The 15,983-nt window shown below is 42.3% G+C and overlaps 1 protein-coding gene across 5 annotated transcripts in view; it reads right to left on the reverse strand.

Moving 5' to 3' along the window:
* Window positions 1-15,923, reverse strand: part of FCHO2 (FCH domain only 2) — a 95,090-nt gene extending 79,167 nt beyond the window's left edge. For all 5 annotated transcript variants that reach the window (XM_001232743.7, XM_040655693.2, XM_015277664.4 and 2 more), the window contains exons 1-2: window positions 15,716-15,923; window positions 4,111-4,202 (exon numbers count right to left, since the gene is read on the reverse strand). In XM_001232743.7, coding sequence (XP_001232744.3) covers window positions 4,111-4,202; window positions 15,716-15,913 — 290 coding nt within the window. In that variant the 5' untranslated portion in view covers window positions 15,914-15,923. The remainder of the gene's footprint in view (window positions 1-4,110; window positions 4,203-15,715) is intronic.
* Window positions 15,924-15,983: the final 60 nt, after the last annotated feature.

The raw sequence follows: 15,983 nt of genomic DNA on the forward strand, positions 1-15,983 counted from the left end.
ATGATTATGAACATATGAAACAAAGTAGTAATAATTACCTGAAACTTTGAAGGATGTATTTAAATCTACTGAACTTTAAAATGACAAGCTGTACAGTTAGGCTTACAACCCTGAAGTTGTAAAATGCAGCAAGTCAACCACATTTTAAATCTCACTCACAAATAACTACAAATTTATCCACCATATGAAATTAAACATTTCCTCCTGTAAGTAGATGTAAGTATTCTTGACAAGATAGATGTAAGTATTCCTGATGATCTGAAAAAGTTGGTAAATTTCACTCACTGTAACAAGCAGTGACACAGACACAAATGAAGCAGTGATGTTTTTTTAATTACCACAATGAAAAACGTGTTGTGATAAATTGCCAACAGTAGCTCAGTGCTTTCTTTTTTTTTCTTCAGAACAATTTACAGAATACTTCAGCAAACAACCTTCACAAGCTGGGAGTTAAGAGACTCGCTACGTGTTATCAGCACGTAACAAACACTAACAACCAAAAGATGCTGCTGACTAATTGGGCACATTTATCTTCGCTTGTTGCATCCACTGACTTCCTAGAACTCTCTGATGTTCTAGTAACATACTGTGAATACCTGTTTAAATTAATTTTCACTTGCTTAAAGATCTGTCTTTGCTCGGGATATGTAAAACACTTAAACTGAAACGGGAATAGGTGCATTGCCAATTTCTTCCAATTAAGGAGTTCCTTTTTACATTTACAGACAGCTGGTGCAGAAAAATGTTTTAAAGACTTCTGAAGAAAACCCTACACAATACCCATTCAGTTCTTAGTTGAGCACGCTGTAAACCTCTTAGGTGCTAAATACACACAAACATAATTGATAATTGACGTAACAAATCTTCCCTGTATGTAAAGTCTGTATTTTTACTTAAGAGAAAAGAAAACTGTGGGCCAACACAATCTTTGTATGTTATCACTCCTTTAAAAGCAAAATGTCTATGCACTTTATCAAGAATAGAGCAAAGATATTTATCTTTCAGCAGAAAGGTAGATATCCTGCACCATCCAAGATCCAGCAGCAGTGAGCAGACTGCCCGCCACACAGCTCACTTCTTCAGACATATTTCTGAACCTCCTCAAAAGCAGTTACTGCTCATTACATAAGTCTTTCCCATTCACATTTCCAGAATATTTGGTCAACAGGCAGTAAAGAATTGACCAAAGATCCAACTGACCGTCAGGTCTTTAACAACTTTACCATTAATAAATACTCAGAAGGGAAAATGAAACCATGAAACAACAGTGTTGAAAAGTGAATTAGTATAGATAAACTAAACACAGCCTAGAAAAATTATCTAACCCTAGCAAGCCTGGAGTTGCATTTGTAATGACAAGTGAAGTGTCCACATGGACGAGGTCCAAGGGCCACACAGGTATTAGTAGTTTTCAGTGTCTCACCAGATCCAGGACCTAGCCAAGGTGGAAACATTTTGTTCCTAGGAATGTACAGGGTTTTAACAGCAGATACAGTACATACACATTCTTTGAAATGAGCACATTTCAAACATATTTTCAATAGTCAAGTACTTAAGTTTTTATAAGTATCATCAGTAATTCACAATCTGTGCATTACCCAGGAATTTTCATTTTTCATACTCCTGTTTCTCCTTTGAATAAAACTGGCTAGTGCGTTCAAAAGGAGGGACAGAGTACAAACATGTAAGTTCAGTTCTCATAGGGAAGAGCCTCAGAATATCAGGTACAAGCAAGGCATAAAAACACTACGTGTAAGAGGCACCTAGTGATTCTTGCTCAACTCTCTTCATGTTTTTAGCAGAAAAGATAACAGCGAAGTAATATTCTATATTGTGCGGAGGAAGGGAGGGAATAGGTAATTCTGTGCAAAATCTCTTAATTACTTTGCAACAAACAAAGACATAAAATATAAGCAAGGTGACAAGTTTTGTAAGAAAAAATAATTTTTAGTAAATTCAAAGGAAAAATATTTAATGTATATAGACTGAAGAGGTCATAAATTTCAGTTTCAGGAGCCCTAAATATTTAATACTAAGCATCAGTGGATAATGGAAGTGGATATCAGTGGATAATGACATCATCTATCTGGACTTGTGCAAAGCATTTGACACTGTCCCGCATGACATCCTGGTAGCTAAATCGAATGGATTCAATGAATAGACCACTTGCTGGGTAAGGAATTGGCCGGATGGTCAAACTCAGAGAGTTGTGGTCAACGGCTCAAGGTCCAAGTGAAGACTGGTGACGAGTGGTGTTCCTCAGGGACCGGTACCAGCACCAGTACTATTTAACATCTTTTAGGCGACGTCGAGTGCACCTTCAGCAAGTTTGTAGATGAGGCCAAGCTGAGTGGTACAGCTGACACACTAGAGAGAAGGAATGTCATCCAGAGGGACCTGGACAAGCTTGAGAGGAGGGCCCACGCCAACCTCATTAAGTTCAACAACACCAAGTACAAGGTCCTGCACCTAGGTCAGGGCACACCCAAGCACAAATCCAGTTTGGGTGGAGAAATGGCTTGAGATCAGAGCCAAGGAGAAGGATTTGGGGCTGTTGGTTGGTGAAAGATTTAATATGAGCCAGCAAAGTGCTCCTGCTGCCCAGAAGGCCAATTGTATCCTGGGCTCATCAAGAGAAGCGTGATCAGCAGGTTGAGAGAGGTGATTCTGCCCCTCTACTCTGCTCTTGTGAGATCCCACCTGGAGTACTGCATCCAGTTCTGGGGTCCCCGGTACAAGAAGGACATGTAGCTGTTGGAACAGGTCCAGAGGAGGGCCATGAAGATGAACAGAGGGCTGTAGCACCTCCCCTATGAGGACAGACTGAGAGAGTCAGGGTTCTTCAGCGTGGAAAAGAGAAAGCTCTGGGGGACCTCATAGAGGCCTTTCAGTACCTGAAGGGGGCCTACAGGAAAGCTGGGGAGGGACTTCTCCTAAGGGCATGTCATGACAGGAGAAGGGGAAATGGCTTTAAAATGGAAGAGGGTAGGTATAGACCAGATATCAAAAAGAAATTCCTTACTGTGAGGGTGGTGAGACACTGGAACAGGTTGCCCAGTGAGGCTGTGGATGCCCTCTCCCTGGAAGCATCCAAGGCCAGGCTGGATGGGGCTTTGAGCAACCTGGTCTAGAGAGGTGTCCCACCTATAGCAATGGGATGGAACTAGATGATCTGAAAGATCTGTTCCAATCCAGATCATTCTATGATGATTCTATGATTAACGCAGTTTGACATCTCTCTAAAGTGAGGTTCCACCAGAACCCTGGCTTAATAATGTGTTTTCTGGATGAAGAGATTCTCAAAACACAAAATTCCTTGGTTTGTGTACAGCTTTGGACAACAACTTGTTAATCACAAAGGGCCTCTGAAGTTCACTTGTTTCTACTTAGCAGAAAGATTTTTGTCATTTTCTCCACTACAAGTCACTGTGAAACTATGCAAATATCAGTGTCACTAAGTACCTGCCAGATGCATAGTGGTGACATTTTGTTGCAGTCACTTCAGGCAGAAATCTGAATTCTGATGACAAATTCCAGAAAACAAAGGCTGTATTTTGGACAGCTCTCACTGCAAGAAACCTTCACTAAAAGAGGTTCTCAGCTAGCCTGTTACAAGATTTTTCCATGTGTCATCTGGTGTCAGTAACTGAATAAGACAACATTCGGAACCAGACAGATTAATTTCATCCAGAATGGAAATTTTTGTATCCTAAATAGCAGTAGTTAGTCTTCTTTATAAAATAAGACTGAAAACAGCACTAGGTCATCTGTTTAGGAAATTGTCACATAGGCAGATTTTACTCCTGTCCCTTCTGTCACATAAAGAAGTATCTGTATCATTTTCTGCATTTATTTTCTTATCCTAACATATCATATCTCCATTTTGGGAAAAAAAAAAAAAAAAGAAGGGGAAAAAAAAAAAAAGAAAAAAAAAGATCACTTCCTTCCTTAGCACCTTAGTCCTGAAAGGACATTTTTAAAGATCATACTGGCAATTGCTAAAATGCTAGTTCTAACATCCATGGTCAAAAATTACATGCAAGGACAAACTGAATTAAAAGCCACAAACCACATACTAAAGACCCAGAATCACCAAGGACGAATACCTACCTTTCTCTAATAAAGTCTGCTAATTCTTTCGTTGACAAATGTCCGTGCTTCATGTTATGATAGAGAACGTCAAAGCCATTGTTCCTTTCCCCCTGAAGATTAATAAAAAGAAAGCAGAACCATGAATCATAAAATGCTAAAGCAACCACAGAATGTAAGTACAGAACCTATGCATTTTAACAACTAAGCATGTTTCATGAACAGAATGATTACTAATAGTTCAGCTTCTTACCAACTGCTGTTCGTTCTTTTCAATCCCTTATATGTAAAATGAACTAAATTAACCTCAGCAGCTACTACCACCCTTCTAATGACAACCAAATACCCCAAATTTATAGGCTATATTCAAAGCCACTTCTCAATTTCTAGTGGTCTTGTATTCTTTTGACTCCCATGTTATCAAACGCATACTTAACACTGTGCATGCTCTTCATTCTCCCATATCTTTGTTATTTCCCAAGAACAAGAATTCAGACTTTGGGATCACAGGATATTCCACCTATTTAATTCTTCAGACATCACACAGCTTTGTTTGTTTCGTAAAAATGAGTAAAAACAATTTTCTTCAGTTCTAGGGGTATCTGCTCTTTGTCTTAAGTTTAGTTTTAAAACTTCAATTATTTTCCACTTAAAAAGACATATTTCACTGTTAAAACTGAGACACTGCCCTAAGCACAGATTAATAAACTGAGCCAGCTTATCGCTTTTGGCATTACAGTGAACTTCCCCTGAGCAGGAGAAAGCAACAAAAGGAATTAAAAGGGAGGCGAGGCAAAGCACGGTAAAATAGCACAGCAACTATAAGACTTTTCCTGTCAACTATCCATTCCCCTCCTCCCTCACAGATGCCTCAGATCCGTATCACTGCTGCTAAAAACACAGTAGTATGCCCTTGAGAATGCTGCATGCATGTTTAGAGAGGAAAGGAAAGAGGGACTGAAGTAAAATCTTGGACTTTTCTCAAAAGAAGCTCTACATTTCCAGTAAGAGGAGCCCATGATTTGGTCATAAATCTCTCCAATCTTCTCTGTACTTTCTGTTCAGAAACAAAATTTGTTTGTACGGCCTTAAGGCACACTTGATCAGGAAAGTTATGCAGCTGAAAAATAAAGCTGGCAAATAAAAATAAAGGTCAGTGATGTAGATTATGATGAGGATGCGATCGGCTGCACTGTCCAGCAGGAGAGGTGGGAGTGAGGAGGCAGCAGTGGGGAGCTGGCAGCCTGAGCAAGTGGCAGCAGCCGCAGGCAGATGGAGGAGCCTTGCAGCAGCAGGCCCACGTCTGAGCAACCTCAATGGCACCGGATCAGACATCAGTCTTATCATTAACACAGCAGGTTCCCGTAAAGGACAACCAAACATTTACACAGATCTACAAATAACAAATGACTGAAAGGCAATTTCATTCAGATTACTAGTTGGAATTCTTTGCTTACTTCTTCCAAGCACTGGGGGAAGCAAGCAAAAGCCATGGAAGCAACAAGAATAAACACGTATAAAATGACTGTTCCTAAGGCTTCAGTAAGCTGTAACCTGAAAATGTTCATCAAAATGCAGATCAGTTTAGCATAAATGCGATTACAGAGAAGTCTCTGAAAAGTGCAAGCAGAAGAGAGCACTCCAAAAATATAGCCAACTTTAAAAGGGCTATGTACAGATTGTCTTTTTTAAGTTAGAAAAGTAGAAGGACAGTAACACCATCTGGTAGCAAACGTCACGTTTTTGAAAATGTGCTCTTACTATTTCGAGCACCAGTCTAATCACAGCAATTTATTAAACTGTTTGGAGTAACTAAAGATAAGAGATACAATGCTACACAAACAGGTTTTTAAATACCTTGTGCTTGTGGAATGCAACTAAGAACCAAAAACTAGCTAATTAGTTTTGAGGAAGCCAGATATCCACACAAGCAAGAAGTAAACAGTTTCACCCTTATCTAACTACTTTTTCTTGCAGTTTGAAGCTCAGAATAATTCTGATTACTGGCACACTAATAGGTACCTTATTAACTTGGAGCATTTACAACATGTAAACCCCAACGAACGCCATCACATTACAAAAATACTGGAATAACTCTATAATTAAGATCTTGTCGATATTTCCAATTAGAATACAAAATAAAACTGTAATTTAACAGTTACAATGCCAAATTTGGAGGTAAGCATTTATGAATAAGTATTACGCACATTTTCCAGAAGACATGATACAGGAATTTATCCTTGATGGCGCTTTCTCTTTCCTTTGTTTTAATGCTTTCCTCCTACCTAAACCAATAAATCGAACAAAATGTGCTGCACAGACTGCTGCATAACAGTTAAGTATGGCTGTTCACAATGTTTTTAATCTTTCCTATACTGCAGCTCCATAAATTTCCTGCCAGTTTAGAAATACAGGAAGGGTAGCACAGCCATGACCCTACCTTTGGCTGCAGCTTTCCTGAGTGCTGACAATCTATCAGAAGTAAAACTTTGCAACCTTTGCAGAGTTGCATGATCCAGAATAACCAATTCCCATCAAGAACTTGCTCCCTAAGTGTAAATAAAGTTTAAACTGTAAATGCGAGGAAGCTAGTTTTTCCACTTAAATAAAGGTTTCTAATCAGTCCTAGTTCTGTTCCTGCTCTCATGCTGAATAGTTGACAGCGTAATAGAAAACAGCAATAGTTTCCTAAATTAAAAAAAAAAAAAAGCCACATCTTTTATACATTATAAATAGTCATCAGAGGCTAAGAGTCTATATGAAAAATTTACTATGGTTTAAAAGCAGAAGCAAGTCCAAAGCAGATTCCTAGACTTGGTCCTATGTGGTTTAAGTCAGACACGGCAAAAAGATGTTTTCACTTGCAAACACAAGCGCAGCAAGTCTTACCAATATCAGGCTCCACCTATAAGCACAAACACCTAGACTTTGAAACTGCTGGATTAAATACAAGTGATAATAATCAAGACTTCCAAAAGTTAACCTGAGGACAATTCTCCAACTGTAGTATGTTCTAACCGTATCTGCAGACATACTCTTACCTGTGTGAAATACAGAATGCTACCTCAGTGAAGAGAGAAGACATTGTTCTACTTAGGAAAGCTGTAAGACCTACCCACAGCCGTTTCATTTAGTGTCTCTTTTTAAGAACAGCAGCCCAAATATTCATGTACTGAGCAACAGAGCAAAAGTTCTGTGTTTAGAATGGAGGTGTACGCTGCTGCTAACAGGAAACAAATGTATCTCAGTTAACAAAAATATAAGTAGGTATGCTCTATATGCTTACGTACACACACACACACACACATGCCATCAACAGTGTTTCCGCTTTGCTTGCTTTTCCTCAACACCGCACACAGATGTTGCATACAACTGTATTTATAGCCAATTCTTCTTCATTAAACGTTTCCAACTGCTCCTTCCTGATGCCAACAGTAATAGCCAGGGTCAGTAGAAGCCCAGCATGAACTGTTTTGAAAACAAATAAATGCAACAGACAGCAGAAGGAATCGTGACTCCTGCTCAGAAGCAATGACCGCTCACCCACTGCTAGGACAGACTGCCCATCAAGTCAGAGGCAGGTTCCACTACGAGCTAGACCTCAAAAAAAGAGGAAACTTTTTTTATCACGTGTAATATATCAGACCATGTGCAAAAGAGTTCCAGCTCAGTTTGAAAACTATTCTGAATTTCATTTTGGGAGTAAAATACCATCTGTTGAGAACGACCCCATTGTTTCTCAGCAGAAGACAACTGCAAAACTGAGTAGGAGAATGTGAAATTGAAGTGGTCCTCTATCCATACAGACCCCATTTAATTACTCTGAAGATTACTAGTAGTTTTCTCCTTTCATCTCCAAGCTAACAGAACTCTCTTCTCAGAAGCTGGTGTTCTTGTCGGTTTCTCATTTTATGCTGCCATAAGGGAGCTCACTTTTAGATAGAGCATAGCTGTCTCTTCACGGTAAGCTGTAAGAGAAAGCAAGACTTCGAATAGAAGCAAACACTTTGCTTAAGCCCATAAGGAGGAGCCCACAGCTGAGCAACCATATATACAAAGTAAACTGCTGCCACAGAACCCCAGGGCAGACAACCATTCCACTTCCCTCCACAGAGTGCTATCTGCAACGATTTTCTCATGGAAATGAAAGTAACCCTGTCAGCAATTGTGAAGTCAGAATTCAGCATTTCCAGGACTTGTACATAACAGGAAACACATTACAGGAACTCTGTTCTACTAAGCTGCTTAATAGGCTTAGAAAAAAATCTTAAGAATAAATGATTCACTGCACATAAGAGTAATCCTGAATTTAAAGTCTTCCTTTCATAATGTAGCCAGAAATTTCTGAGCCATCTGTAGCTGTATTTAATTCCCATGTTTCAAATCACATTGTCTAAGTGCAAGCTTTGTCTTCTTTGGACTAAAAGCGTTCATTGTTAATGTGTATAACTGTATCAGTGTCAAAAGCTAATGCACTTTACCATAACACCCTCATTATACCTAATAACAAATGTTTCCCAGCTATTAATGCCATAAAGTTTTCATGATTTGTTAAGATATTTACTACTGGTTAAGCTAGTGAGAGAGGTAAGATGAGGATGGCTGCAAACACTGGTTTCACAGCAATACTGAATAGATAAGACAATAAAAGGCACATGCGGTACTTTTCTATTTAGATTAAACTCTACAAACTTGATAAGACAAGATCGGACAAAGTCTAACTTTTTCTAACTAAGCCCAGCAAGAGAATTAACCATTTCAACCTATGCTTTTACAACATGCATTCGTAGTGGCTGAGTACGCACACTCATCCTTCAACCCCACTCAAAGTTAGAAATGTGATCACATTACCAAAGCACACCAAAAGCTTAACAGGAAAAAAACAGACAAGTATGAATAGAGTAAGGGAAACAGAGTCCTGTGCTTGAACTTCTAGGGTGAAAGTACGGAAATCTGTATCCTCTGCCTCCTGATTTGGTCATTTCTAGAGAAGCTGATCTGCAGCTACTTTTACACTTAGAAGCATGCCCATGTTATTCTGCCAGATGGGAATACTGAAAAATCACACCCCTGAACATAATATTATGACCGAAAGACCCTTCATACAGATAAATCACAAGGGCTTGTAAGCCTTTTGGAAGAAAAACTTTGTATCAAAATCTCAGAGCCACAGTGATATGCCAAGTAGCCACCACAGGGATTCTCATGTTAGGTTGCAGGGAAAAGCTCAGCTCTCAATAAAGTATGTAGGTTGCTTTGAAAGTAATGCCTCCTATTTATTTCCATGGAAACTACAACAGATACTAAGAGCACAGTAACGCTATTTGATAGAAAAATTCTCAGTTACAAAGCTATTTTTCAACACATTCACCACTGTTAGCTATGTATTTTCACCAGCAATGAACAACAGCCAGCACACCATCCTCATAAACATCTGCACCAGCAGAAACCCATTGCTTCACTGCTGCCACAATGGCACCACTGCTAGGAAAACGTTCTATTTCATTGACCCAAACAGATGGAAGTTAAAAGCAGTCAAACCCAAACTTTATGGTGGGTGTGGTAGGACAGTCCAGCCAAGACTGGCAGTGTGCTCCAGAGTCTTCAAAATGCTGTGGGGACAGGAGTTATTGTGTTGGAAGAGAAAGATGTCTTCTTCTCTGGTCTTACTATGGAAGTTCAAGCCTCCAGCTTAGCACTGTGATGTAGCAGTCAGAGCTGGTGGTCTATGTAGGTTCCAGGAAATCCAGAAGGACCAGGCCTTTCCTATCCCTGACATGGTGCACATCACTTTACCCAATGAGGATTGCAGCCTGATCTTTTTCTTTGATGGGTAATTCACATGTTGCCACACCATGGACTATCATTCTGACTCTGGCTCATGGTAATGACACCACATCTCATCTCCAATAATGATAAAATCCTGGGAACAGTCACCATCAGCCTCATATCAGTTCAGTAGGTCCTGACAAAGTTGCATATGGAGTTCCTGTGTGAGCATTTATGGGACACACCTCGCACAAACTCTATGAGATGACATCTTTACAACCATTGTTTCCAACACACTGGAGACAACAGTCAGCTCTGTTCACAGTGCCCTTGCCATAATATGCTGATTCATACAGGTGAGCTGATCAAGACGTTCTTCATTTTGTGATGTGACAGCTGTGCATGGCCATGTGAAGCATGACTCGTCTTTCGTGTTGCTGCAGCCACAACCGTAACACACCACCCACACCTCACTGTGCTCATATCCACTGTTTGGTCTCCAGAAACATTCAGCAAGCGTCAATGAATGTCAGTAGGTGTCATTTTTTCTGCGTGGAGGAATTTCAATGACACACCTTTGCTTCAAACACATTTCAGTATCAGACGCCATTCTGTCAGAGTGCCTCTCTGCTGCCATCTGTCACATGGCAACAACATATAATGGGATACTGTCAGAAAGGTTCACCCTCTGCTGCCAAACCATCAACACCCACCTCTGATGGCGTGGGACAACATAATGAAACAGGTTGCCTTACTTTTGGAGCAGCCCTCGTATTTGCTGAAACTACATGCAACTTTCACTAGTCTCAACTACCAGATATGACTTAAACAGCTTACAAGATACTCCACTTAGCAATTAGGTTACATATTTCACTGCAACTAAGGAGACTGTCTGTTCATTCCTCTAATCCTAAACTGAAAATTCCAAATACTAACAACAACAAAAAAATCCTGCTCTTTGTCCACCAACCTACGTATACACTATTCGTTATGGTTTGTCCATTTATACTGTTGACTTCATCCACTAATAAAAGAGTAGGACTCTAAAGAAACGGAACAATGCTATAAAGCAACCTAGTTCCAGGTAAATTTAAACTAATTTTAGATGCTTTAGATACTTTCTTTTTTTTTTTAGCAGTTATGGCCTGGCGCAGTTTCAAGTAATTAACATGTTTCACACATTCCACCTAGGCAACTACTTAGTATACACAAAAATATTCCTCCGATTAATGTGATGGCGTTACACTTCCAAAAGCTAGCTACTGAGCAACGGAGTTTCTGACAGAGCTACACAAAATCAAGTGCATTGAAACATCCAAAGAGTAGCCACCCAGTGTTAATACAGGTGGTCTATCTTCCTCAGTTGGAAACCTTCTGAGAAGTTTGAACGTCAAAGCAATCCGGAAATTTCAATCTCATTCTTCTAGTTTCAATAAATCACATGAAGACCAGCTCCAGAGAAGCTCTATGCATATGACAGAGGACACACATTCCTCTCTACATCTAGGTAATTAAAAATGTTTCCGGGACAAAAAGATGGAGAAGTGCCAACTCGTGCTAAATACACTATACACAAAGAGAGATGGGACTGCACCAATATTGCTCCTGAAAACTGAGCACCCAGCTGCAAGTCAAGCGCAAACATACGAATGGGACTGCAGATGGAAGCACAACCAGTCTCAGTACCAATCACAGCCTGTAGGTGCGCAAGAAAATACACCCTACATTCACTAGAGCAAGACCTTTCTCAAAGCTGAGATAACTATCCCTGCACACAGCCAGCCCTTACATGTTGCAAGAACTACTGAGAAAAAAAACAGGGAATCTTCCTCGCAATCATTCTCAAAAGCTGCAGGTAACACAAGCAATTGAAAAAAGTAACAGAAGGAGAATGCCAAAGCCAATTTAAACAAAAGCAATTAGTGCATATGTACGACTGGCATAGATATGGCTTACTTTGGTTAACCTGAAATGGTCTAATAGTCTTACAATTAATAAGAGTGCAGTCTGCATCAGGTGATTTAAAATCAAACTTAGGTTGAATCTTATGCTACACTTCCTACATCATGTTAAGAAAACAGCAATTCAGTTCTAAGGAATGCTTTTTATTCTCGCATCCCAGCATAAGGGTATTGGAAGTGAGAAAACCTAGTTATTCATAATAGAAATATTGCAGGAAAGTGTTCCCTCCATATTATCCCACTGTTTTGATACAGCACATACTCAGCAGCAAGCACCTGATGTTTTATGACAACATCTTAATTAGGAGCTGGGAATGTTTGGCTATGTGTTCTGAATGCCTGAAAACCAGTCATAAGAATCAAAGCCATTTATAGTCCGTATTACTCATTTATAATTTCTGATACCACAAACAAACCAGCCCTCCCAATCTCACACGCTGTACCCAACTGACCTGAAAACTGCAGCGCGCAGCACTCTGCAGCACAACTCTAGCAGCAACAGTACAGGTCTCTGAACCTCACATCCTGAAAATAATCTCTCTATGACCAGCAGTCACCCACAGCCAGCACATGACAGGCCCAAAAACACCACAGAGGAAGTACATTTACCTCATGTTCTCCACTAGAAAATACAATTACATCTACTCATCTGTTTTTAAAAGTAGTACACACGTGCAGTCCTAGAAAGGCTTGGGCTGGAAGGGACCTTAAAGATCATCTAGTTCCAACCCTACTGTGGGCAGAGACACGTGGAAGTCCAATGATAACCTTCAAGACCTTTACAGTAAAGAAGTTAAAACTTTTTTTTATTTAAACGGGCACATTTTTAGCAAGTGCTTAGAAGACAGCAGCTAAATACTGTGCAAGAAACGTACACATTCACACAGCACTCCATCTTTCCAAATAAACCACTTCAGGTTTCCAATGTCTATTCCTATCAAAAACTTAAAGTTAAGAAGCATAGAAAGCTTTCCAAAGCACAAAACCCAGAGCTCCATTTCTACTGTGCCATTTCAGCTGTGAACTGATGACAACATGTGCATTAAATAATCAAGGATTTCCCTTCATACTCAGCACTGGTGAGGACACAACTCGAGCACTGTGTTCAGTTTTGGGCCCCTCACTACAAGAAGACATTGAGGCCATTGAGGAGTGTGACCAGAGAAGGGCAACAAAGCTGGTGAGGGGTCTGGAGCACAGGTCTTATGAGGAGTGGCTGAGGGAGCTGGGATTGTTCAGTCTAGAGAAGAGGAGGCTCAGGAGAGACCTTATTCCAGTCTACAACTACTGGAAGAGAGGTTGTGGTGATGTGCAGCTTGGCCTGTTCTCCTGTGTAACTAGGAATAAGACTAGAGGAAATGGCCTCAAGTTGTGTCAGGTGAGGTTCAGGTTGAACATTAGGAAAAACTTGTCCTCAGAGTGGTAAAGCATTGCAACAGGCTGTCCCAGGTGTTCAAGAATGTGCAGACGTAGCGCTGAGAGACATGGTAGGGATGAGTTGGTGGATGATCATAGAGTCGTAGAATCGCTAAGGCTGGAAAAGACCCACAGGATCATTCAGTCCAACCATTCGCCCTTCACCAATGGTTCTCACTAAACCATGTCCCTCAGCACAACATCCAAACGTTCCTTGAACACCTCCAGGGTCGGTGACTCCAACACCTCTGCAGGCAGCCCATTCCAGTGCCCGGCCACCCTTTCAGAGAAGTAGTATTTCCTAACGTCCAGCCTGAACCTCCCCTGGCGCAGCTTGAAGCCATTATCTTAGAGGTCTTTTCCAACCTTAATGATTCTATGATCCTACAATGCTTTGGATTTATTTCACATCACTGCTTCAGAGAACATAATATTCCATTACATCTGCGACCAAAGCAGCAAAATGGAAAGTAAAATATTTTGCCTGGTGTTACCCAGAAGGCCGAGGAAAAAGTAAGAAACTGATAACAATTATTCCTGTTCTGGAACTGGAAGAACTCCTCCTATTTATGGACTCTTCTTTGTTGCATTTTGCCAATATGCATTCAGTGCAATTTAACGCCTCCTTCTTTCCACGTTCACCTTTTCACCATGTCAAAGCACACACAGATTGTGCTGAAGATCTTCCAAAATGCTGCAGTAACAATTCCAAACAATAACCCATTCCAAAGAGATGGACAAGACTCATCACTCAACGTCCACAAACCTGTATTTATGCTTGTTTCTGACAAAAGCAGTACCTTCTTACATTAAAACAGGTGCTTATTTAGATAGTACTGTATTTTTTCTTGAAAGATATTTGGCCGTATCAGCAAGGAAGCAGAAGTCCCCACTCCTTTTATTTTATTTCTACACAGCACTGCCCACAGCATTACAAAGATTCCTCAGTCAAGTTCCGCAAGTTCAAGATCCTGTCTACTGTCTTTGCCATCACTGCAAAACAAGCAAGAAGAATACACTTCTTGTCCTGCCTTATGTCATTTTTTGGAGGCGGGAAAAAAACCGTGCCAACAGAAGAAAACCTTCCTTTTTTGACACTGGTTTCTAAACCCACAGTAGGAGTCTGGCCAGCAATGCAAGGCAGAGGCTTCACAAGGCAGACTGAGAAGGGCAAACTTCGAGCAGATGTCACCTGCCTTCAGTCTGTTGGCAGCATTTGCAAAGGTAACAGAGGAAAAGAACGTATAGGAATGGTGCCGTCTCCACTGATTCAACACAACTGCTTGCTGCCAACGTGAACCATTGCCAATGAAACAGTTGAAAGATTAAAAATTTAAACTTCGTAGCATATATTTTATTTCAGTGGAGAGAAGGGAATAGAAGAGTGTGGCTCACTCTTAGGAGGAAATGCTGGCTTTTCAAATGAAAAGTTGACTTTTTACACTTAACTTGAATATGACTTCTACACAAGATGAAAAAATACGCCACATATTTGTTTAAATATTCATCTCCCACACCAGAACTTTGTATCTCGCACGCTGCTATACCCAGGGACCATATTGTGGACTGTTTCGCTGAACGTTAATATCAAAACAACGAAACTCAAGAGCCAGAATTAAACCACTCTGCAAACAAAACACGAGCCCAGGCTGCAGCTCTGTTTTATTTCCACGCAGACAACGCTTTGTGAAGTCAGCATTCTCCAAACACTACGGATAACCATTGTTTATCCAGAACCAGATGGATCTGCAAGATTTGTTTTTATTTTTATTTTTTTGTCTGGACCAATATTTGCTGTTACGTTTCCCCCAGTCGTTAATACAGACGCGCGGTACAATCGGATGCGCAGCCGAGCAGCAGCCCCGTAAGCAGGCTGACGGCTTATGAGAACGGCGGCTGCGATGTTTCAGACCCATTCCACAACGAATTCGGATCGACCGAGCTCCGGAGGAAGGCTCGGCAACAATCCGAATCCATCGTTTAACGTTTTCTCCTGGTTTTCTCCACGGGAGCGTACCCACAACCCCTAAGTACATAGACGGAGCGCAGTGACAAACCGTGTCACGCACAGGGCCGCCCGCTGCCCGCCGTCCCTCCGGACACGCCGGTACAAAGGCAGCGAGCGGATGGAGGCGCAGCCCGCGCCGCCGCCGGGGTATTGTCCGGAACCGCCGGCGAGGACGGACGCCGGAGCCGTGGCCGCCGCCCGGGGTCTCCCGCACGGCCCCCCGGCCCCGCCTGGCAGCCCCCGAGCGCGGTACGAGGAGGAGCTCGGCACGGCACGGCACGGCTCGGCGCCGCCCGCCCTGCCGCGCTCCCCGCCGGTACTCGCCTCCCCCGCGCCCGGCCCGCTCTCCAGGCCCGACCGCCGTCCCCGGGGCAGTCCCGCAGCCCAGCCTGCCGCGGCGGCGGGCACCCCGCCTGCCCCCCGCGCTCTCCCACCCGCATCGCCGCGGGAACGGTTCGCGGCGCTCCCCTACCCAAAAGCTCTCCACGAAATACGCCATCATCATCCCGCCGTCGCCGCCCCGGTCCCGGCCCCAGCTCCAGCTCTCCCGGCCCGGCCCGGCCCCAACCGCCGAGACGCGACGGAGGAAGCAGGCGCCGCCGCCACGCGCCGCCCTTCCCGTCACGGCGCGCCGCCTCCCTCCACACGGCGGCTCCGCCCCGCCGCGCATGCGCGTGGGTGAGGCGGGCCGATGAGGCTTCTGCGCAGGTGCCGCCAGGACCACGCCCGGGAGGGGGAGG

Source organism: Gallus gallus, chromosome Z, assembly GCF_016699485.2.
Source record: "Gallus gallus isolate bGalGal1 chromosome Z, bGalGal1.mat.broiler.GRCg7b, whole genome shotgun sequence".
Lineage (NCBI taxonomy): Eukaryota > Metazoa > Chordata > Aves > Galliformes > Phasianidae > Gallus > Gallus gallus.